This window comes from Oncorhynchus clarkii, chromosome 11, assembly GCF_045791955.1.
Source record: "Oncorhynchus clarkii lewisi isolate Uvic-CL-2024 chromosome 11, UVic_Ocla_1.0, whole genome shotgun sequence".
Taxonomy (NCBI): domain Eukaryota; kingdom Metazoa; phylum Chordata; class Actinopteri; order Salmoniformes; family Salmonidae; genus Oncorhynchus; species Oncorhynchus clarkii.
In genome coordinates this window covers 1073006-1098685 of record NC_092157.1, presented here as the reverse complement: position 1 = coordinate 1098685, position 25680 = coordinate 1073006, and the positions used below count along the sequence as shown (strand labels likewise).

Here is a 25680-nt window from a genome sequence, read left to right as displayed (position 1 = left end):
TATATGTAGAATAATTCCCTCCAGCATCGGATGATTTGGCCTCCACAATCACCCGATATGAAATGAAATATTATGAGGCCTGTCTCACCTAGCCTAGCCACAGCCAAAATCCCACCATAGAAATGTGGAGGGATCATCTGATGCAGCACTCCATCACTCTCCTTCTTGGTAAAATAGCCCTTACACAGCCTGGAAGTGTGTTGTGTCATTGTCCAGTTGAAAACAAATGATAGTCAAACTGAGCCCAACTTAGCAGGGATGGCATATTGCTGCAGAATGCTGTGGTAGCCATGCTGATTAAGTGAGCCTTGAATTCTAAATAAATCACAGTGTCACCAGCAAAGCCCCCCCACACCATCACACCTCCTCCTCCATGCTTCACGGTGGGAACCACAGAAGCAGAGATCATCCATTCACCTACTCTGTGTCTCACAAAGACACAGGGGTTGGAACCAAAAATCTCTAATTTGGACTCGTCAGAACAAAGGACAGATTTCCACCGGTCTAATGTCCATTGCTCGTGTTTCTTGGCCAAGGCAAGTCTCTTCCTCTCATTGGTGTCCTTTAGTAGTGGTTTCTTTACAGCAATTTGACAATGAAGGCCTGATTCATGCAGTCTCCTCTGAACAGTTGATGTTGAGATGTGTCTGTTACGTAAATTCTGTGAAGCTTTTATTTGGGCTGCAATCTGAGGTGCAGTTAACTCTAATGAACTTACCTTCAGCAGAGGTAACTGGGTCTTCCTTTCCTATGGTTGTTCTCATGAGAGCCAGTCTCATCATAGCGCTTCATGGTTTTTGCGATAGGACTTGAAGAAACTGTAAAAGTTCTTGAAATTTTCTGGATTGACTGACCTTCATGTTTTAAAATAATGATGGACTGTCATTTCTCTTTGCTTACTTGAGCTGTTATTGCATAATATGGAATCGTTTTTTTGCCAAATAGGGCTATCTTCTGTATACACAACTGATTGGCTCAAACGCATTAAGATGGAAAGAAATTCCACAAATTCACTTTTAACAAGGCACACCTGTTAATTTAAATGCATTCCAGGTGACTACCTCATGAAGCTGGTTGAGAGAATGCCAAGCATGTGCAAAGCTGTCATCAAGGCAAAGGGTGGCTACTTTGAAGAATCTCAAATACAAAATATGTTTTGATTTGTTCAACACTCTTTTGGCTATTTTGGTTACTACATGATTCCATATGTGTTATTTCATAGTTTTGATGTCTTCACTATTATTCTACATTGTAGAAAGAAGTTAAAAAATAAAGAAAAACCCTGGAATGAGAAGGTTTTTCCAAACGTTTGACAGGTATTGTATGTATTTCACATGACTGGGAAGGGGTGCAGGTGTGGGTGGGCCTGGGAGTGCATAGGCCCACCCACTGGGGAGCCTGGCCCAGCCTATCAAAATGAGTTTTTCCCCTCAAAAGGGCTTTATTACAGACATAAATACTCCTCAATTTCATTAGCTGTCCAGGTGGCTGGTGTCAGACGATCCCACAGGTAAAGAATTCTCTAAAATTATGTTGGAGGTGGCTTATGGTAGAGAAATTAACATTCAATATTCCTGAAGTCAGCATGCCAATTACATGCTCCCTCAAAACTTGAGACATCTGTGGTGTTGTCTGACAAAACTGCACATTTTAGAGTGGTATTTTATTGCACAAGGTGCACCTGTGTAATGATCATGCTGTTTAATCAGCTTCTTGATATACCACACTTGTCAGGTGGATGGATTATCTTGGCAAAGGAGAAAATGCTCACTAACAGGAATGTAAACACATTTCTGCACAGAATTTGAAAGAAATACACTTTTTTGGGTTTGGAAAATTTCTGGAATCATTTATTTCAGCGCACAAAACATGGGACCAACACTTTACATGTTGCGTTTCTATATTTTTTCTGTATATATACGAACCTCACACTGCTCATCGTCTGTCTGGAAAGCCTCCGCAAATGAAAACGGATGGTGGACCTCGAAACGGTCGAAACGTATAAAACATTTCTAGGCCTTGGAGGCTCAAATTGAAATCCACAAGTGGGCAGAGATACTGTAAACCTCTTCTGTAAACCTTGCTTCTCCAGCGAGGTCCTTCTCCATAGATCAGGGATCATCAACTAGATTCAGTTGCGGGCAGATTTTTTCTTGAGCGGACGGTCATGGGACGGGAACATAACATCTACATTTGTAGACTGCAAATTGACTGCAAGAAGACAAAACATATATTATATTTGACTAAAACATAATCATATTAAACCTTGCTTATGTTTGTATACGGTCACATATGTCTCTCTATCATGCCCGAGAATACTTTGGAACATATTTACTAAATGTTAATCACTTGGAGCTGATTTGCTGTTTTTTTTACAGTCTTTTTTGTCCAACAATAATTGTTTTCTTTTGCTCAGCAACCTCTGGGATGAAATAAAATCCCCTGCGGGCCAGATTGTGATCCGCGGGCCGCCAGTTGCGGAACCCTTCCATAGATAGAGCAGGAGTGGGTGTGCGCCAAGACCCTGTCACGTGACCCACTGTCTACATGCGTCTATAAATTCACCTCCATGTCGTAGGCTTGTCCTTTCCTAACGAAGGTGCTGTGTCTAATCTACAGAGGATCTGCAACTTCTACCAGCAATATGTCAAAAGGTACGTGACGGGTTGTTACAATGTAATCCTTGGATGATGTGATGGAAGTTTGGCTGTGGCAGACACGGTGGAAACTAAGTAACTTGTCGTGATTGTTGCCACTGTCAGAGGCTAAAAAAGTTACTGTGGAGTTGCAGCAATGTCCGTCGTATATAAATGATGGGATGGCAGGCACGTTGAGAAATGTACAGCTTGGTTTGTTGCCGTTATTTTGGTTTTTGTCGATCCGTGACACAACCGGCATGTGGAAACCGGCTGAGTCGTTATTTAGTCTCTTTTCCGCTTTCCATCACCGCGTGTTTTGCAACACGGACTTTCTTAATAGAGCGGTATCGATACGTTTCACGGCTGTGTGGATAACGGTTGGGTCAATGAGTTTCGCTGTTGCTCAGTCTCTCCCTAGTTGTAACCCCATATTCCCACGTACCCTAAACAGCCGACAGGGACCGCTCAGTCGGTGCTGTCTGGCACTGATGTACCCAGCCGTTAATACTGGTGTGGACCGGTTCAACAACGTCCATTCAGGCTGCAAATGAATCATTTTCTTACTCAAAGGGTCTCTCTCTCTCATCCTGCGTTTAGACTTTAATACAACTGGGAACTGGTGGAAAAAACGAGCCCACCGTTAAAGCTTGTTACAGTAACCTAAAAAAATATATATATTATTGAAAACCACAAGTTTTGGGTTTAGTGCAACGCGTCAATTCTGGCCTTCATTTTGAGGGTTTCTAGAATCAAATCATAGATTCCTGCCGTTGTGCCCTTAAGCAAGGCACAGCACCCCAGGCGCCCTGTGGCAGCCCCCCGCACCTCTCCAAAACCTGTTTTTAGAGGTGTTTGGTGAAAAGCAGAAGACATCTTTTTGTTGGACCGCCTGCACACTTGACCAATAAAGTGATATAATTTCTCTTTTTGACGGCCTGTCATTAAATATAGTTAAGGAGAAAAATGATGCCTTTGTGGCCTGAGACGGAGAATGCTTTATGTACGAGCCGGTCCACGGAGGACATCAATCCTAGACGACAGTGCAGATCTAGTGTTAGGTTAAATCGTACTGTACCTGCATTGCTGTAGACAGCTAGACGTATGCTACTTGTTTATTGAATAACTGTTCCAAGTGAAACTGCATGTCCTGTAAGCCTACACAGCCTTCTTGCCGTGTTTTATTATATTAAGCTTTTATAGGCCTACCTAAAGTCAATATAAGATGCACACTAAAATGACAGTTATATATGTACCTGACATGTAGTAGTGAAACCTGACATCCTGTCCCCATGACTTACTAAAGGTATCATCCCATGGTCATCTGCCTTTGTGATAGCAGCACTTTTTAGATCTTCATATTCCTCAAGGCCAACAGCATGTCTTTCTGTTCTTATCATAGAAATTGCATTTTTACCAGTAAGAGTAGCAGAGATCCAGTAGAACAGACTTCTGTTGACTTTTTTTGGGTGGCAGATTGCTTTGGGGTTTCTTGCTTCTAATATAACATCAGCTGTTTTCTTGGGACCAATGGCAATACGGGGTGGGAGGGAGGTACAGTTGGAAATGCATAATTTCACTTCAGCTGTACCTGGTTTGGCATCTGAACACAATTTGAGGTTTTGTATCCAGTGGTTTCTTTTTACCAGGCTGTTAACCAGTTGGCCCCCAATACCAAGTGTAGTTTTTACTATACCAGGGGATTGTTTAACTGACCAGCCAGGCCTGCTAATATTAACTGCCAGTTTCTACATTTGGCATTATAATTACATGAATCTATTTGCCCTTTGTTAGCTTACAATCATGTCATTGTTGAGACGTGAGTCTATGGGTAGTTTTATAGATTTTCCTATCTGGCACAGCATGCCAGGTGTAGACATCATCAAGCCCTTGGCCATTCTGTCTGGCGTTCAGACATTGGTGTCATTGTTAAAACTGCCACAGACCATTGGACATCACTCCCTCACAATTTTACTTTAATTTAGTCAATATTTTCTTAACTCTATTTCTTCAACTGCATTGTTGATTAAGGGCTCGTAAGTAAGCATTTCACGATAAGGTCTACTACACCTGTTGTATTCAGTGCTTGTGACAAATACAATTTGAGTTGTTAGTTTGATGCACTGATATGAGTTTTGACTGATATCCGGTATTTTCCATGCCAAAAAACCCGATACCGATATTTAACATTTTAGCTGCCTTTTAAACCTTCTCATACAGCTAAATAGTTGCAACACACCCCAAAATTATTTGGTTGGCATTTACCCATATCCCCATAACCAGTAAAACATCATCAAAACCTATTTAGTTCACTTACATGCTGTTTCGTTGTTCATTCTCAACCAGGATTTCATCATGCATGTCAAGCAGTGAAGTTTCTCAGTATAAGTACCTGGGTGTCTGGATTGATAAATTGTCCTTTGTAACGAATATATAGAAAATCTGGCTAAGGTTTTTTTGTTATAGAAATAAATCAATCCGTAGTATTAAAAATAAGAGATTATTCAAACTTCTCCCTATGTTGGATGTTGGTAATATTGTTTACATGCGGCACAACCTCTGTTTTAAACCCCTTGGACGCCGTCTTCCATTAGGTTTCATCACGGGACAATTTTAGGACTCATTGTAGTCTGTATAAACATGTGGGAAGGACCTCTGTTTTTAAGAGCTGCATTCCCTATTTATTTACAAAACGAACTGACAAACTCCCTCTATGTAACATTAACTAGGATAACAATTATAAGTTACCCGTTCACAGGAATCGATGACACAAGAGATCCCTCCAGTCTCCACAGATTTGGGGAAATCTGTTTAGTTTTTTGCCCCTATTTTGTGGATCAATCTGCAGAGTTCACTGCAGTTAGATGTGCTGGTGCCCCTCAGGCAGTTGACATTATTGATTGAGGACCTCTATGTAGTTAAATGGGATTGCTTTTATAACATTTTATTGTGCTGAATGATATTGTTTTATACGCATGTTTTAATCTGTTTTTATTGTAATGTGTACAGGGCTTTCTTGTAAAATAGATTTTTAATCTCAATGTGACACCCTGTTTAAAAATATATAAAAAATGTGTGTCCTTACAAAGTATTTTTGGGGAAGGTTTTAAGAGTAGGATTCACACCATTTGAACCTAATGCAAATGTTATTCCTAAATTTGTATTAACAAGTTATGCCCCCCCCCCCCCCCCCCATCCAGACCAGGCTTTTGTGACATTGGCCACCAATGACAACTATGCCAGAGGAGCCATGGTCCTGGGAAAGTCCCTGAGGAACCACCAGACAACCAGGAAGCTGGTGGTGATGATCGGCCCCCACGTCTCTGATCCCTGCAAGTAAGAACCTCTTTAAAGGACAATGTTTTACAACCAAATCTAAATGCTTTCACTTGTTGAAGAATTTACTCCAAACAGCGATTAATTTCATCATCCTTGTTGGGACACCCAAATACGTCTTTTCAGAAAAGCGTTCAATGTAGTTATGCAGTTCTTCAGATGTTGTGCAAATCAAATCTAATTTATTTATATAGCCCTTTGTACATCAGCTGGTATCTCAAGTGCTGTACAGAAACCCAGCCTAAAACCCCAAACAGCAAGCAATGCAGGTGTTGAAGCACGGTGGCTAGGAAAAACTCCCTAGAAAGGCCAAAACCTAGGAAGAAACCTAGAGGAACCAGGCTATGTGGGGTGGCCAGTCCTCTTCTGGCTGTGCCGGGTGGAGATTATAACAGAACATGGCCAAGATGTTCAAATGTTCATAAATGACCAGCATGGTCAAATAATAATAAGGCAGAACAGTTGAAACTGGAGCAGCAGCACGGCCAGGTGGACTGGGGACAGCAAGGAGTCATGTCAGGTAGTCCTGAGGCATGGTCCTAGGGCTCAGGTCCTCCGAGAGAGAGAGAGAGAGAATTAGAGGGCGCACACTTAAATTCACACAGGACACCGAATGGGACAGGAAGTACTCCAGATATAACAAACTGACCCTAGCCCCCCGACACATAAACTACATGACATTGCGGATAAAGGAATGGCAGTGTAATATTCAGTGCGATGCCCCTCTGTCCATTCTACAGGTAACTGCCTAAAACAAGGAAACGCCAGTAAATGAAGGATACAAAGTATGTTGCAGGAGCTTCCACACAGGAAGTTCCAGACAACTGTTGAAACTATGCCAACGGGCATTGAAACCATGCCAACGGGCATTGAAACTGTTCTGGCGGCTCATGGTGGCCCAATGCCCTGTTAAGATGCTTTGGTTCCTTTATTTTGGCTGGTACCTGCAGCAGTAGGCTAGCGAATGGCATGGCTGGATAAGGGAAAGGCTTGAGTGGCACAAAATGGTAAAAAATTCCAGATTAAAGTTTGGAATGACACAATTGCTTTTTCCCCCTATCGTAAGGAAACATATTTTATTTGTATTTTTTGGAACAGTAATTGGTGATAGATTTTGTCAAATCTTATTCCAGTATTTGACCATTTGTAAACAGTTCTAAGAATATTTTTGTAGGACTTAAGAGTTTTGAAACAAATGTACTTTGAGGGTAGTATACCATAATATGCGTTGTTTAGAAAATGCCAGCAGAGGACGTGTGAGTTGAACTCTCTGACCATATATGTAAGAACCTGTCACTTCCCAGTTACATTTCCCTTAATAACCCGTATAGGTCTATGCCCATAGATTGCAATATCTACTAAGCTAACAAATGGAGTTTGATGGCCATAAAATCTAATTTGGCTGTTTTTATTTTTAATTTTAGGACCCCATATTGGTATGTATATCAATTATTTTATGAAATATTGAGTTTGGCCTTTACTGCTATAGCCCATAGAAATGCTTTGAATGACACATTCATAAATGTCAACTAAGTAAAAAAGTCATAAGGATCCAGGATTTGAAGTCTGTCCTATATCTGATTATGTAAGAAAATACATGTCTACTTGTGTTATTTTTGGCACATTTCACCCCATGCACTTTCTGCAATTTTTACAACCCCCGTACTGTGTTAGCGTCAGATGACTCCCATGAAGCGTGTGCATCGTAGAGCAGAACAACTGACACCTTAGTGTTCGCTAGGCTCCCCTTTCGATATTGTAGCTCCAATGGTTCGGTCTGGACAGTTGGTTTTGTGAGAAACGAGGACGTCCACGACAGTATTCAGATGACTGCCCTAAACTTGTGGATGTCGTAGAGCCAACCAACTGGCACGGTTGTGTTGAGTTTCTCCGTATTGGTGACATTTGTAGCTCACACAGTTCGGGTTTTACAGCTGATTGTCTTGTCCGGATCATTGTGTAGGAGTTGAATACCCCTGCCCTACAAGTTTGGCATGGTAAGCCCTGGCCCCCGCCCTATGCCCCTAGAGGTGTTCCCTGGCCCCCGCCCTATGCCCCTGACTCATCACCACTGCAGTTATTCAGAATGCTTTCCACTGTACACCATATTGACGGTACGTCATGCAGTCTCTGCTTCCTCCTCTTCCTCCACCTCCACCAGGGGAGTGCTTCTCAAGATCTTTGACGAGGTACTGTTGGTGGATGTGTTGGACAGTGGAGACGCAGCTCACCTGGACCTGATGAAGAGACCTGACCTGGGAGTCACCTTCACCAAGCTACACTGCTGGACCCTTACACACTACTCCAAATGTGTCTTCATGGATGCAGACACACTGGTGAGACCGTTGGTGTTGTTGTGCACACTCCCCCTGGTACGGTATAGTTCACCTGTATGTGTTTGTTGCAGGTGGTACAGAACATAGATGAGTTGTTTGACAGAGAGGAGCTGTCTGCGGCCCCGGATCCCGGCTGGCCAGACTGTTTCAACTCCGGCGTGTTCGTGTTCCGACCCTCCAACGAAACGTACAGCAAACTGCTCCAGTACTGCGCAGAGCACGGCAGCTTCGATGGTACGTGTTAGTTTGTAATGTTTCCTTTTGTTTTGTTAAGAAATGGAACGTCCATTTCCCATCCCATGACTTGTGTATTTTAATGCTACCTCTTATACTCATTACAAAGAGCTAACCATTGGCGCTTTTGTAGAAATGTAGGTCTATCGGAGTAGTGTTTCCATGGTCTGCTGGTAGGTCATGCAGCATATTGTAGTGTTTCCATGGTCTGCTGGTAGGTCATGCAGCATATTGTAGTGTTTCCATGGTCTGCTGGTAGGTCTAGCAGCATATTGTAGTGTTTCCATGGTCTGCTGGTAGGTCATGCAGCATATTGTAGTGTTTCCATGGTCTGCTGGTAGGTCATGCAGCATATTGTAGTGTTTCTATGGTCTGCTGGTAGGTCATGCAGCATATTGTAGTGTTTCCATGGTTCAACCTTCCCACAATAAGGGGTGAATTTGGCCCATTCCTCCTGACAGAGCTGGTGTAACTGGGTCAGGTTTGTAGGCCTCCTTGGTCACACACACTTTTTCAGTTCTGCCCACGTGTTCTATAGGATTGAGGTCAGGGCTTGACTTTGTTGTCCTTGACATTTTGCCACAACTTTGGAGGTATGCTTGGGGTCATTGTCCATTTGGAAGTCCCATTTGCGACCAAGCAAACTTTCTGACTGGTGTCTTGAGAATTTGCTTCAATATATCCACAGAATTTTCCCTAATGATGACATCTATTTTGTGAAGTGCACCACCCCTGCAGCAAAGCACCCCCACAACATGATGCTGCCACCCCCGTGCTTCACGGTTGGGATGGTGTTCTTCGGCTTCCAAACATAACGATGGTCATTATGGCCAAACAGTTCTATTTTTGTTCCATCAGACCAGAGGACATTTCTCCAAAAAGTGTTATTTTGTCCCCATGTGCAGTTGCAAATCGAAGTCTGGCTTTTTGGGGGGGTTTTGGAGCAGTGTCTTCTTCCTTGCTGAGCAGCCTTTCAGGTTGTCGATATAGGACTTGTTTTACTGTGGATATAGATACTTTTGTACCTGTTTCCTCCAACATCTTCACAGGGTCCTTTGCTGTTGTTCTGGGATTGATTTGCACTTTTCGCACCAAAGTAGGTTCATCTCTAGGAGACAGAAAGTGTCTCCTTCCTGAGTGGTATGACGGCTGCGTGGTCCCATGGAGTTTATACTTTGGTACTATTGTTTGTACAGATGAACGTGGTACCTTCAGGCGTTTGTAAATTGCTCCCAAGGATGAAACAGACTTGTGGAGGTCTATAAAAAATAAAATAAAATCTGAGGTCTTGGCTGATTTCTTTTGATTTTCCCATGATGTCAAGCAAAGAGGCACTGCATTTGAAGGTAGGCCTCGAAATACATCCACAATAATTGACAATTAGCCTATCGGAAGCTTCTGAAGCACAATTTCTGACATTTTCCAAGCTGTTTAAAGGAATAGTGAACTTAGTATGTAAACTTCTGATCCACTCAAATTGTGATAGTGAATTCAAAAAGTCAAAAAAACAATTGTTGGAAATAATACTTGTCATGCACAAAGTAGATGTCCTAACCGACTTGCCAAAACTATAGTTTGTAAACAAGAAATGTGTGGAGTGGTTGAAAAACAAGTTTTAATGACTCCAACCTAAGTGTATGTCACTACTTCATGAGAGGCATTTGAATGTTTTAACAGTTTAGCTTCTGTCCCTCTCCTAGCCCCTACCTGGGCTCGAACCAGGGACCCTCTGCACACATCAACAGCCACCCTCTAGCTAGCTAGCATTATGTGTATGATCTGTGTACAGTAGTAATATTATTCTAATCATAAATCCATTTGCATTGCTAGTTATAGACTAATATTAGCGCACATTGAACCTAGTTAGCTTTAGCTAGCTGCAGATTCATACTCAAGCTATGACGATGTTTGTTTTGTTAGTAGTATGAGTTGGGATTATTCCGGTTCATTGTCTAATCCCTCTGCATATGACTCCATCAGTCTACTTTCAGAGAAGTGAACCATACATTTAGTTTTTCTTGCATTAAGCACACGTTTCAATTAAAATGTTTATTTTAAACGGCATCAAAAGCCAACTGTAAATCCTGAAAAGGCTTCTCAATATTAGATACCCTAAAATAAGTAATTGTCATTAGCATACAGAGTCCACTCTTCACTGTCATTTATATACTGTGAAAAGCATTGGACCAGTCAAGTGTTCAAGCCTTTTCGATAAGTCGATAAAATGTAAGTGCACAGTTTGGCTATCTGACGACAGTTATCCAACTGGCACGTATCGCCACCCTTATTTAAAGGGCTGAAGTAGGCTGCGTTCCAGCTGTTTGGAATCTTATTACTTGCCAATGAAAGATTGAATATGATTGATGGGCAGCAAAGATGTATATTTTTTAAATAAGGGTTAAATTCGTCCAGGCCGGACACTTAATATCAATAGATAGGAGTGCCTTCAACTCATTCGCAGATGTTATGATGGAGTTCATTATCAAATGAAAGCCCAGCTTTAGCAAAATGCTCATTAAACAGGTCAAGCAGTTTATTCTGGTCACGTATCTGAGGTCAATTTCAGCAGAAGACCAGAGGAGGTCATTTTAACATTCATCGACTTAATGGTTTTCCATCATTTTGTGCGGTTATTGAGGTTTCTCTTGGTAGATTTGTCATAGAAGCTAGATTGGTCTTTCTGTATTAACAAGATGCTCTTATTTCTGGAGAAACCATGAGAATGCGTTAAATGCAATCCTATCTGTCGCATGTGTGAAGTCTGACAGAACTGCTTCAAAATCTGTGACTATGAACCGATGGAAACTTTAGGCCAACTTCACAAAGATCGCTTAAACCATTATGGAAACAACCAATGGCTGAAAATGATGCGGATTGTTAGAATAACTTGAAGTGTTGACTTGGAGATGTCTTTTTGTTTGGGCCTTGCGACTGCATTTATCAATTGCGTAGAAGCCTGTACAATCAGTCCTCGTATGGCCTCTGAGTTATGATGCCAAGTCCCAGTATAAATTGCTCATAGGCATCATAGCATTTCCCCCAACCACACAGAACTTCAGTCAGTGAATCAAGGGGTTGTATTTTTGCAGATGGCCTATAGCATCCTATTAAATCTAAGTTCATTAGCTTTTGATAACTGCAAAAAAAAACTGCTTTGGTTTAGATGAAGACCTTAATTCATTAAATTAAATTTAACCTTTAACTAGGCAAGTTGGTTAAATTCTTATTTACATTGATGGCCTAGGAACAGTGGGTTAACTGTCTTGTTCAGGGGCAGAACAGATACATTTTTTTTTTTTTACCTTGTCAGGGATTCGATCTAGCAACTTTTTGGTTACTGGCCCAACGCTCTAACCAGTAGGCTACCTGCTGCCTACAGGCTCCCGAGTGACGCAGCGGTCTAAGGCACTGCAGTTCAGTGCTAGAGGTGTAACTACAGACCCTAGTTCGATTCCAGGCTTTATCACAACCGGCCATGATTGGGAGTCCCATAGGGCGGCGCACAATTTGCCCAGTGTCGTACGGGGTAGGCCGTCATTATACATTTGTTAATTGACTTGCCTAGTTACATTATTTTTTTACGTATCCGTCTTTAATATAAATGACTACCTCTCCCTCATTCACTTGGTCACATCGATAAACATCAGCCAGTCGAGCCTATAGACTGATTTTATAAAATATTTGTTGGTCCGGTTGCGGACAGAACTAAGACTGTATGAACCCAGTCCCAACCCTGATCTAGGTTACATTTTGGAGTCAAGTTCATCCACAGCCATTGGGCCTGGGTTCAGGGTAACGTTTCTTAACACCAAGAGCAGAAAAATGAAACCCCTTGATTTGTTGCTTCCTAAAATCTCTACACTTAGACTTAAAATAATCCAAACTTCAGTCCTCTGATACAACAGTTGGTAGCCAGACCAAAACCTGCAGATGAGAATGTATTAATGAGCTGTAGGAATCCAACGGTAACACAATCAGACCACTCTTTAAGATAAAAGCTGCGGTACCATCAAAGTAGGGTTTGGTGTTTTTACCCGTCTACCACCCCCACTCTTCAGGGGACCGGCACACGCCTAGTCTGCAGGCACACGCCTAGTCTGCAGGCACACGCCTAGTCTGCAGGCACACGCCTAGTCTGCAGGCACACGCCTAGTCTGCAGGCACACGCCTAGTCTGCAGGTGACCAGAAACAAGCTACATACTACTATACCAGAATAGATCATCTAGTGATTGTAGATTTTGCTGTGAAGAGACCGAGATGAGGTTGAGATCTCTCTCATTCTGGTGGTGGAAATAGGTTTGTATAAGTTAAAGTTAAACCAAATCAAGTGGTTTTATATATCAGTTTATAAACCATGTGCTGTGGAATTGGTACATTGCACATCTCTTCCCATTTTTTTATTTTGCAACCTGTATGGGGCAGCTGTCAACATGTTTTCTTCAAATGAAACTGGTATATTTTTACATTTATGCCAATTCTTTTCAGTGAATTTGTATCTTTTTGATATTTGGCAGAACAAGTTCCCTGCCTTTCTCCCTCTAACATGGTCTTTTGTCACCTGTGAGTCACAGCAATCTTTAGTATTTGGTTGAGGTGATGGTAGAAAGTTGTAGTAGCTTTGACTACTCGCTCAGCCTATAACGGTTAATATACACTTCAGAGGTACAACTGGCTCAGCGGAACGGCTCAGCCGCCATCTCGGCTTGCCTGTGAAGGCTGGTATGACACAAAAGGAACCTGGGACAAAACAAACTACGATCACTTATCATCCAAGAACGCAGTCTCTCCATAGCCCACACTAGCTTGTTGGAGGCGCCTGTCCATCTTATTTAGTTTGAACGATTTGTTAATTTTTCAGTCAGACTTGATCCTCTGCAAATATTCTAGACCGCCTGGATTGCCTGTGCTGTTGACTTACACACATTAATGGGTTAGCTGTATGCTAACTGGCTAGAGCTGCGGTATGCTAACTGGCTAGAGCTGCGGTATGCTAACTGGCTAGAGCTGCGGTATGCTAACTGGCTAGAGCTGCGGTATGCTAACTGGCTAGAGCTGCCGTATGCTAACTGGCTAGAGCTGCCGTATGCTAACTGGCTAGAGCTGCCGTATGCTAACTGGCTAGAGCTGCCGTATGCTAACTGGCTAGAGCTGCCGTATGCTAACTGGCTAGAGCTGCCGTATGCTAACTGGCTAGAGCTGCCGTATGCTAACTGGCTAGAGCTGCCGTATGCTAACTGGCTAGAGCTGCCGTATGCTAACTGGCTAGAGCTGCCGTATGCTAACTGGCTAGAGCTGCCGTATGCTAACTGGCTAGAGCTGCCGTATGCTAACTGGCTAGAGCTGCCGTATGCTAACTGGCTAGAGCTGCCGTATGCTAACTGGCTAGAGCTGCCGTATGCTAACTGGCTAGAGCTGCCGTATGCTAACTGGCTAGAGCTGCCGTATGCTAACTGGCTAGAGCTGCCGTATGCTAACTGGCTAGAGCTGCCGTATGCTAACTGGCTAGAGCTGCCGTATGCTAACTGGCTAGAGCTGCCGTATGCTAACTGGCTAGAGCTGCCGTATGCTAACTGGCTAGAGCTGCCGTATGCTAACTGGCTAGAGCTGCCGTATGCTAACTGGCTAGAGCTGCCGTATGCTAACTGGCTAGAGCTGCCGTATGCTAACTGGCTAGAGCTGCGGTGTTTTTAGTCAGCGTTGGTCTTTAAATGTTTCGCTGTGACTTGCACTTCTCTGACCTTTAACATTTATGCTCCGGCTCTCCACTACAACTGGAAAACAGTCGGGGCCATTATTGTGCCAGTCATTTTTGGTGTGGCTGTGTAGCGCTGGCTAACCAACTATTGGGCAATGGCAGATCGGAGTGATGAAATGGTTCAGGAGAGATCAGACTTCAGGTCTTGGGCCGGGGGCGCCTCAATACAATTTCCCCTTTATTACTGCATACTGTCCAGGTGGCAGTGAGGCAGTAGCTGGACCTGTGGTTCAGTATCATCTGCTGCCAAGGTACACTGGCAGTGCCCCCAGGGGTAGAGCTGCATTCCTGCTGGCTTCTGCTCAGCCCCTCTAAATGAAGATTCTTGGGCTCATTAACTTTCTGGAACCTCTCTGCTAGAGTGAAGCCTCAAGGGGGGCATCTGGCCGGCCTGGGGTTGGGCTGACAATAGACGGATAGTACTTCAGCCCCTCTGTTTGTAATAAACTGTAGAAACAAGTGGTTTAGACTGCAGACACAGCGCCACGCTGTTGAACAGACTAGTCTCAAGTTTAAAGGTCCTCCTGCTCACGCTCTGTGTACAGTAGATAGACCACTCTAACGTGTGGCTAGTTTGTCCTCAACCTCCAGCACAAGATACATTTTCTCCATGTCGTAATTTGACTGGTGGATTGTGAAACCTTGGGTGTCGATTAGTCAATGACCTCTTTCATACCTTTTACGTGTGTTTGTCATCTCTAGGAATGTGAGCCTCTTCTGAGAAGGTTACTCAGCTGTTGGTGTGTCATTTAAAGACTTCCTCGGTCTATAGTGTGGCGGAATGTCGGCCTCGGTCTATAGTGTGGCGGAATGTCGGCCTCGGTCTATAGTGTGGCGGAATGTCGGCCTCGGTCTATAGTGTGGCGGAATGTCGGCCTCGGTCTATAGTGTGGCGGAATGTCGGCCTCGGTCTATAGTGTGGCGGAATGTCGGCCTCGGTCTATAGTGTGGCGGAATGTCGGCCTCGGTCTATAGTGTGGCGGAATGTCTTTCAATGGAAACTGTTTACTCCAAACAAATCCACTGACACCATGACGTCTAACTACCAGAGGAATACAGGGGTCTCCTTCGTGATGTTCTGACCATTGCGTGATTACACACTACATGCTGGCACTGTGATAGCCACACTGCCAGGCTGCCCTTCCTATAAATACATCTGTGGAAAGTGACTGACTGTATAGTGACTTTATCATATAGCGATAGAGATTCTGTCAGCTCAGACATTTTGCTATTTATATCTCTGGATGGCTAAAGCGTAGTGACTGGATATCAAATCCAGTGTTATTTGTCACAGGCTTTGGAAACAACCGGTGTAGACTAGCAGTGTAATGTTAACTTACAGGCCCTTCCCAACAATGCAGAGAAAAGGCATAAAGTGAGACCAGAGGGTAAACAGTAACAGCAGCGTATGTAAAGAGCTGGTGCAAGAAAGGCTGAATGCAGGGTAGCTATTGGTTAACTATAATGGAGAAAATAAACTAGAATAAATAAACTGTTGGAGTTAAGAGAAGAGGGATTTATACCTATTCTGGAGGGAATGGTATTTTTCTGAGGCTTTCTGGCTGTGGCTCAGCTTTTCATGACCTGGAGACCTACACAAAGTATCAGATCTGAAATGGATTCTAGATAGTGGCTTTAAATGAAAGATCCACCTATTAGAACGTCATGAGTTTTGACGACTGGTGCTATTTTCTGACGTAACAAATGCATGGCTGTTAGGAGGGAGAGGAGTGCTGTGTTTGCTGCCACCACCCCCATCCAACCGTCCAGAAATATCCTACACCGCAGTCTGTGTAAAGAGCATTGTGGGTACTGTCTTCAGAAAGTGTTCACACCCCTTGACTTTTTCCATGTTTTAAAGCATGATTTTTAAGAAATGGATTCAGGCAACTTTTTTGCCACTGCCCCATAATGTCAGTGGAATTGTTTTTTGAACATTATTACAAAAAATGAATGCAATGTTTTGATTCTAAGTCTTCAACTGTATGTTTGGGCAAATCCAAAATTACACTTAACTGAGTACCACTCCATGTTTTCAAGTGCTGCAGCTTATGGATGTGCTGCCGGGGCGGCAGGTAGCCTAGTGGTTAGAGTGTAGGGACGGCAGGTAGCCTAGTGGTTAGAGTGTAGAGGTGGCAGGTAGCCTAGTGGTTAGAGTGTAGGGACGGCAGGTAGCCTAGTGGTTAGAGTGTAGAGGTGGCAGGTAGCCTAGTGGTTAGAGTGTAGGGACGGCAGGTAGCCTAGTGGTTAGAGTGTAGAGGTGGCAGGTAGCCTAGTGGTTAGAGTGTAGGGACGGCAGGTAGCCTAGTGGTTAGAGTGTAGGGACGGCAGGGTAGCCTAGTGGTTAGAGCGTTGGACTAGTAACCGGAAGGTTGCAAGTTCAAACCCCCGAGCTGACCAGGTACAAATCTGTCGTTCTGCCCCTGAACAGGCAGTTAACCCACTGTTCCTAGGCCGTCATTGAAAATAAGAATTTGTTCTTAACTGACTTGCCTGGTCTGCTTTCAACCAGACACTGGGAGATGAACTCACCTTTCAGCTGGACAATAACCTAAAACACACGAGTTGCTTACTGAGAAGACAGTGAATGTTCCATGTTTTACCTTAAATCTACTAAAATTTGCAGAATGGCGAGACCTGAGATGGTTGTCTAGCGACGATCAATAACCATTTGAAAGGGTAATCTACATATGTTGCACAATGCAGTTGTGGAAAGCTCTTAGACATGCCCAGGAAGACTCACAGCTGTCATCTCGGGTGTGAATCTCAGGTGTGTGTAGTTTAGTGGGGGGAAAAATGTAATCCATTTTGAGTTCGGGCTGTAACAACAACGTAGAATAAGCTCCAGGGGTATGAATACTTTCTGAAGGTACCTTCTATTCAGACCATCTTATGTAAACATTGAGTGACTTTGTGTACATCCAGTTTTACTGTCAGGACTGATCTGAGCAGTCACCTGACTAGGAGCCTGTGGCGGCGTTGGCAGGAGGTCAAATGGCTTTAGGGGTCAGAGGTGAATCAGTTGGATGGCTGAATGACTAACAGCCAGCTGAGCCATACATGGGTACAGATGCTTCCCTCAAGTCTATCATTTAGACAACCTGTTCACATTACGTTAGTCATTTAGCAGAGTGACTTAGTGCATCCAGCTTAAGGTATCTAGGCGAGACAACCACATCATAGGAAGTAAATTCTTCCTGAAAGTAGCGATCAGCGGCGTCTCCGTGTGTCCACCTGTTTTATAGTCTCTGAGGTTGTGGCTTGGGTGCAGAGGATATTAACAGAATGGTTTTGTTTCACAGCATCTGTTTATACAATAACGTTGGTCTTTCTGCGGTGGGCTTCTTGTTAGCCTCACTGTCTGGTCTAGTCATATCCTGGACAAGGTACAAAGCTCATGATGATAAATTAAGTACTTCTAGATGGAGTAAGTCTTGAACCAGCCTCTGCTTCCTGGTGTTTTGAACCAGTCATAACCATTTATGTTGGGGCAAAATATATTGTGCTTCCTGTTGTGTGTAATTGCTAACAGATGTTTTTCTTCTGTCTCTAGGTGGAGATCAGGGGGTCTTGAATGGCTTCTTCAGTAACTGGGCAACAGCAGATATATCAAAACACCTCCCCTTCATCTACAACCTCAGCAGCATAGCGATCTACACTTACCTTCCAGCATTCAAACAGTAAGTACTCAATCTACACTTACCTTCCAGCATTCAAACAGTAAGGACTCAATCTACACCTACCTTCCAGCATTCAAACAGTCAGTACTCAATCTACACTTACCTTCCAGCATTCAAACAGTAAGTACTCAATCTACACTTACCTTCCAGCATTCAAACAGTAAGTACTCAATCTACACTTACCTTCCAGCATTCAAACAGTAAGTACTCAATCTACACCTACCTTCCAGCATTCAAACAGTCAGTACTCAATCTACTCCTCCCTTTCAGTACTCAATCTACACTTACCTTTCAGTACTCAATCTACACTTACCTTCCAGCATTCAAACAGTCAGTACTCAATGTACTCCCCCCTTTCAGTACTCATGATAGAACTGTGTAGCTCTAGTTACTGGTTTAGGCAGTAACGACTATCTGAATAGATCTCTATTTCTTACATCGATAAACCATTCAGCTGAATCACAAACATGGCTACCTCAAGTTAATATTTGAGGTGTTTTCTACAACTCCCTGCTTGCCTAACGTTAGGTGGGAAGATCAGCAGTGACTCAATAGTAGACTACCTGTAAAACCCCTAGCAGGGAAAGGTTTGTTGGTGTGGGTTGTGAGAACGGGAGGCGTAAGGTGATACGGTCACATGAAAGTGTGCTCATGCTATGGCATCAGGTTACCAGTGATGGGAGCTTTTACGGAGCAGCAGCATAAAGTCTAAAGGCTTCTCCCAGCTACTGTTGGGCCCAAGGCCTTGTTGGGTTAGATATCAAGCCGACGCTTCACAGCTGAGGCCAAAATAAAGCTATTTATTTAAAGACCTTTATGCCTGTAGACAGGACCTCTGCTGGTCAGTGACAAATCTCTCTCTCCTTTCTCTCTTGCCCTTCATTCTCTCCCCCCACCACCCCCCTCTCTCTGGCATTTATTTTTCCTCTGGCAAAATCAGACAGTTCATCAATGTATCTCAGCAGTTTATTTATTTTACCTTTTATTTAACCAGGTAGGCTAGTTGAGAACAAGCTCTCATTTACAACTGCGACCTGGCCAAGATAAAGCATAGCAATTCGACACATACAACAACAGAGTTACACATGGAATAAACAAAACATAGTCGATAATACAGTAGAACAAAAGAAAACAAAAAGTCTATATACAGTGAGTGCAAGTGAGGTAAGTTAAGGGAATTAATAGGCCATGGTGGCGAAGTAATTACATTATAGAAATTAAACACTGGAATGGTAGATCGGCAGAAGATGAATGTGAAGGTAGAGATACTGGGGTGCAAAGGAGAAAGATGCATAAATAAATACAGTATGGGGATGAGGTAGGTAGATAGATGGGCTGTTAACAGATGGGCTATGTACAGGTGCAGTGATCTGAAAACTGCTCTAACAGCTGGTGCTTAAAGCTAGTGAGGGAGATGTGAGTCTCCAGCTTCAGAGATTTTTGCAATTCTTTCCAGTCATGGGCAGCAGAGAACTGGAAGGAAAGACGACCAAAGGAGGAATTGGCTTTGGGGGTGACCAGTGAGATATACCTGCTGGAGCGCGTGCTACGAGTGGGTGCTGCTATGGTGACCAGTGAGCTGAGATAAGGCGGGGCTTTACCTAGTAGAGACTTGTAGATAACCTGTAGCCAGTGGGTTTGGCGATGAGTATGAAGCGAGGGTTAACCAACGAGAGCGTACAGGTCGCAATGGTGGGTAGTGTATGGGGCTTTAGTGGCAAAACGATTGGCACTGTGATAGACTGCATCCAGTTTGCTGAGTAGAGTGTTGGAGGCTACTTTATAGATGACATCGCCGAAGTCAAGGATCGGTAGGATGGTCAGTTTTACGAGGGTATGTTTGGCAGCATGAGTGAAGGATGCTTTGTTGCGATATAGGAAGCTGATTCTAGATTTAATTTTGGATTGGAGATTCTTAATGTGAGTCTGGAAGGAGAGTTTACAGTCTAACCAGACACCCAGGTATTTGTAGGCCCTCCGATTTGACACACTGAACTCTCAGAGAAGTAGTTGGTAAACCAGGCGAGGCAATCATTTGAGAAACTAAGGCTGTTGAGTCTGCTGATAAGAATGTTGTGATTGACAGAGTGGAAAGCCTTGGCCAGGTCGACGAATACGGCTGCACAGTAATGTCTCTTATCGATGGTGGTTATGATGTCGTTTAGAATCTTGAGCGTGGCTGAGGTGCACCCATGACCAGCTCTAAAACCAGATTGCATAGCGGAGAAGGTATGGTGGGATTCGAAATGGTCAGTAATCTGTTAACTTTAGGACCTTAGAAAGACAGGGTAGGATAGATGTAGGTCTGTAGCAGTTTAGGTCTAGAGTGTCACCCCCTTTGAAGAAGGGGATGACCGTGGCAGCTTTCCAATCTTTGGGAATCTCAGACGATACGAAAGAGGTTGAACAGGCTGGTAATAGGGGTTGCAACAATTTCGTCAGATCATTTTAGAAAGAGGGTCCAGATTGTCTAGCCCGGCTGATTTGTAGGGGTCCAGATTTGCAGCTCTTTCAGAACATCGGCTATCTGGATTTGAGTAAAGGAGAAATGGTGGGGGCTTTGGCGGGTTGCTGTGGAGGGTGCCGGGCAGTTGACCGGGGTAGGGATGTGGAAAGCATGACCAGCAGTAGAGAAATGCTTATTGAAATGCTCAATAATAGTGGATTTATCGGTGGTGACTGTTTCCTAGTCTCAGTGCAGTGGGCAGCTGGGAGGAGGTGCTCTTATTCTCCATGGACTTTAGTGTCCCAGAACTTTTTGAGTTTGTACTACAGGATGCAAATTTCTGTTTGAAAACGCTAGCCTTAGCTTTCTTAACTGCCTGTGTATATTGGTTCCTAACTTCCCTGAAGAGTTGCATTTCACGGGGGCTATTCGATGCTAGCAATCAGCAATCAGTAATCTGTTCGAGGGCACAGCTGGGGGCAGAGGGAGGTCTATAGCAAGCGACAACAGTGAGACTTGTTTCTGGAAAGGTGAATTTTTAGAAGTAGAAGCTCAGGAAGGGACTGACTCTTGGAATCTTATTACTACTGATTAAATGGTACGGTATCTTGTAGAATTTAATCACAGAAATGTATTGCCCAATTTGCTGCCAATATTGCAGATATACAGGCCGAAAGCCAATCAAACATGTCAAACCACAGCAGTCACAACAATCTTTAATTACAAGAGGAGTTGTATTTCGCTACAAGATTAAAGCAAATGCTTTTACACCTGCATTGCTTGCTGTTTGGGGTTTTAGGCTGGGTTTCTGTACAGCACTGTGAGATAGCAGCTGATGTACGAAGGGCTTTATAAAATACATTTGATTGAAGTAAATTAACATGCATTCTGTTCCAGATACGGTGCCAACGCCAAGGTGGTCCACTTCCTGGGTCAGACCAAGCCGTGGAGCTACACGTACGACCCCAAGACCAAGAAGGTCAGCGGGGACATGCAGGAGACCTCCACACACCCCAGCTTCCTCCTGGACTGGTGGTTCCTCTACTCTTCCTCTGTGGTGCCCATGATGACGGAGGGATATGGAGACCAGCCCTTCCACTCTGGCTGTGTGGAAGTCAGTCTAGAAGTATTAGCCTTTTCTTCCTCTACAGAATGTATCAACAGCTGGAACAATTTAAATTAAGTGGTTACTTGGATGCTTCTTGTTAGTAAGTAAAAGTAATATTGTCTCATCGCACCTCCTGAATTAATACCAAACGATATAAATTACGATGAGTCAATTGATGAAATGCAGTGTTACTTCAGTCCTGATGGCTGTTGCGATGTGTAACCCTCATTCGTCCATCTGATAGTTCCAATCCTCGGTCAAAGAAGGTTGTAATCATCATGGTCACTGGCGTGAGCTGTGGTCCCAGATCTATAGTCACAAGGGGGATGGATGGAAGGTATGCTGAAGGAGACTAGATGGTTGTGATGCTACCTTATCAGACAACGCCTTGTCGCTCGTCACTAATAATTGCTGCTTCTTGTGGGCAATCTGTTCTACAACAAACCTGGCTTAGCGTCTAGCCCTATAATACTATAGCCGTGTGTTCGCTGGCTATATGAACTGAACAAAAATATATAAACGCAACATTTAAAGTGTTGGTCCTACGTTAAATTAGCTGAAATAAAAGATCCCAGAAATATTCCATATGCACAAAAAGCTTATTTCTCATTTTGTGCACAAATTTGTTTACATCACTGTTGGTGAGCATTTTCTCCTTTGCCAGGATAATCCATTTACCTGACAGGTGTGTGTGTGTGTGTGTGTATATATAGAGAAGCTAATTTGTGATCTGATCATTACACAGGTGCACCTTGTGCTGGGCAACAAAAGGTCACTCTAAAATGTGCAGTTTTGTCACACAACGCCACAGATGTCTCAAGTTGAGGGAGGGTACAATTGGTATGATTACTGCAGCAATTCCCCGTTAATTTATCTACCGTAAGCCAACTCCGAGGTCATAAAGGATAATTTGGCAGTCCAAATTACATCCAACCGGCCTCAACTGCAGACCACGTGTATGGTGTTGTGTGGGCGAGCGGTTTGCCAGTGTCAACATGCTGAACAGAGTGCTCCATGGTGGGGTTATGGTACGGGCAGACATAATCTATGGACAATGAACACACTTGTGTTTAATTGATGGCAATTTGAATGCTCAGAGATACCGTGACGAGATCTTGAGGCCCTTTGTTGTGCCATTCATCCGCTGCCATCACATGTTTCAGCATGATAATACACAGCCACACGTCACAAGGATCTGTACACAATATCTGGAAGCTGAAGATGGCCTGCGTACTCACTAGACATGTCACCCATGAGCATGTTTGGGGTGCTCTGGATCAACGTGTACGACAGCGTGTTCCAGTTCCCGCCTCCTATCCAGGAACTTCACAATCAACGGCCTGATCAACTCTGTGAAGGAGATGTTTTGCGCTGCATGAGGCAAATGGTGGTCATACTAGATACTGACCAACGGCTGCATCTGTTTTCCCAGTTATGAAATCCATAGATTAGTGCCTCGAATGTTTCAATTGACTGATTTCCTTTTTAAATGATCAGGAACTCAGTAAAATCTTGGCATTGTTGCCTGTTGAGTTTATATATTTGTTCAGTATAGATCGATTTGATGGTTTGGCGTGAAGTTGATGTGTAAATATGAATGGCAGGTTTTACATAATTGTGTAGCTGTACTGACTGAAGAAACGGTTTTCTCCGTAGCTTTTAGTTTTGTAGCTTTTTCCTGAATTCATCAAATCTCAAGTTCTAGATGTTAATATTTTGTTTCCTCCTCCAGGGAAGCAGCACGTGTTTCCTCCCACAGTGTAGCAGCACGTCCCAGGAGCCCCGTCACACCGAGCCATACGTGCCACCCGAGACATCTGAGGAACGCAAGCAGAAATGGGAGCAGGGCCAGGCGGACTACATGGGAATGGATTCGTTTGACAATATCCAGAAAAAGCTTGATGCTTTTCTCAAATAAACGACTACAAGGGATCACTTAGTTTGACAGGTTGATTTAGTAGATCCCCCCCCCCCCCCAATTCTCGATCTCACCAATAGTTGGTTCTTTAGTGAACCACTACCCACACCAGCTCTAAGGATTACAGCACATTGTGAAACATTCTGACATCGTTGGCAGAGCGCATACTACACAAGTATTGCATAGTGTATGTATGTTTAGGCTGTCATACTGTAAAGATGCCCACACTGTGAAGCACCATTTGTTTTGACACGCATGATTTAAAAAATGTTTTGAAATTGCTGTATTTGTGAAGAGAATAAACAGCAATAAAATATGGCCTTGTCAGATATATGAACATACGAACCTTACATGGGGACACTGACACATTTTTAAAGATTAATACTTTATTTTTTGGGGCACTAAAATACTTCTGAATCCTCAGACTAACAAAGCATTTCATGTATTGTCCTGAAATGTCCTGTGAATGGAGTCTCCACACAGCACAACCAGGGACTGTATGTGTTGCCATGCAGTCAGTTGGATATGAAGTCACACTTGAATGGATGTCTGGGCCCAGGGTAGGTCTTCAGTTGGCCTGGGCCCAGGGTAGGTCTTCAGTTGGCCTGGTCCCAGGGTAGGTCTTCAGTTGGCCTGGGCCCAGGGTAGGTCTTCAGTTGGCCTGGGCTCAGTGTCGGTCTTCAGTTGGCCTGGGCCCAGGGTAGGTCTTCAGTTGGCCTGGGCCCAGGGTAGGTCTTCAGTTGGCCTGGGCCCAGGGTAGGTCTTCAGTTGGCCTGGGCCCAGGGTAGGTCTTCAGTTGGCCTGGGCCCAGGGTAGGTCTTCAGTTGGCCTGGGCCCAGGGTAGGTCTTCAGTTGGCCTGGGCCCAGGGTAGGCCTTCAGTTGGCCTGGGCCCAGGGTAGGCCTTTAGTTGTCCTAAACCCTCAAAAAGCTGGATTTGAGAACCTGTTCCACGCCCTCTTTGAGCTGAAGGCTCCATTCTTGGGCTTGTGTTTAAACATATCTGTACTCTTGGTTCTGACACACCCCCGGGACATGTTGGTCTCCTTCTGTTCAGCTTCTTATACTTGACACATGATGCCTGTACCACAGCCCTGTCACATGCTAAATAAACTACTGGTAGAATAAGTAGTTGTGCTCGGTCTTTTATTTGGCACAATAACGTGCTAGGGTTCATTCAGGAAGGTCCAATGGTACAGGACATGAATACATTATGTTGTCACAATTACACCCCATATCTCTGTTAGATCCGTGTTAGAAATCAGGATACCAGTACCTCATTACTAATGAGCCATTGGATTCCCATGTGAAGGTTTATTGGCCATTCATAGACCTAGAGACAGTATAGCACAGAGAAAGGTCATGAGCAGATGAGCTCCCACATTGTTCAGTGTGTTTAGAGTTAGACAAACATGGACATATACAGGATGCTACCCTAAACAACACAACCTTCACTCCAAACCTACAACCTGATTTTGTATGGAATTACCTAGAATGCTTCCTACACCCAAGGATTATTAATCCCAAATCGCACAGTAAATGCTCTGGCAAACAAACAGAAACCTGAAAACACCATCCAACCTGGACCTGAGCGAGTAATGCTTAGTCTGAATCTATTTTTTACTTTCAAAAGCCAAGAAAAATAAATGACATTACAATGATGTATTTTACTTTATAAGGACTGAATGATCAGGCTACCAAGCTTGCTAGGACAAAGAGATACAACTTCAATTAGCACTGACGTGAAGCGAGAGGTGTCGAAGCCTTTGAGCCCAACAAATGACAGGCTACCCCACCCAGATCCAGAGGCCTTGAAGCCCCCTCCTGCTGATCATTTTCTACAACAAATCTGCTTCCAGAAAAAAAGCTTCTCCCAAGTGGGTGTGACACCTACTATCACGGTGACACCTACTATCACGGTGACACCTATCACTGTGTCTCCCCCTGTCTGGTACAGGTACCCCAACCACACTCCCCCTCTCTGTTCACCGTCTGCCCTGGTTGTCTCCCCCTGTCTGGTACAGATTATTACCAATCCCACAAGGTATCAAGGACTCCAAACACCCAGAAAAGTTAACTCTCCTTGATGTTATCCTCACAAATAATCCTGATAGGTATCAGTCTGGTGTTTTCTGTAATGACCTTAGTGATCACTGTTTTACAGTCTGTGTTCGTAATGGCTGCTCAGTGAAATGTCCTGTCCTGGTTTGTCATAGACGCTTGCTAAAAAAA

The 25680-nt window shown here is 43.8% G+C and overlaps 1 protein-coding gene across 5 annotated transcripts; it reads left to right on the top strand.

The window, feature by feature from the left end:
• The first annotated feature begins 2491 nt into the window (after nucleotides 1-2491).
• On the top strand, nucleotides 2492-23779 carry LOC139420121 (glycogenin-1-like). 5 transcript variants are annotated; one of them, XR_011635474.1, is made up of 8 exons: nucleotides 2492-2654; nucleotides 5837-5972; nucleotides 8134-8308; nucleotides 8380-8542; nucleotides 17852-17978; nucleotides 21322-21632; nucleotides 21777-21869; nucleotides 23265-23387. XR_011635474.1 is itself a non-coding variant. In XM_071169858.1 (8 exons), the coding sequence occupies exons 1-8, from the start codon at nucleotides 2645-2647 to the stop codon at nucleotides 23448-23450; spliced, it is 1107 nt and encodes a 368-aa protein (XP_071025959.1). In that variant the 5' UTR covers nucleotides 2492-2644; the 3' UTR covers nucleotides 23451-23779. The 5 variants fall into 5 exon arrangements, 4 of the variants coding, with proteins under 4 accessions (XP_071025959.1, XP_071025958.1, XP_071025961.1 ...); XM_071169858.1 differs by having other exon boundaries at nucleotides 21322-21538; nucleotides 23265-23779; XM_071169857.1 differs by having other exon boundaries at nucleotides 21322-21550; nucleotides 23265-23779.
• Nucleotides 23780-25680: the final 1901 nt, after the last annotated feature.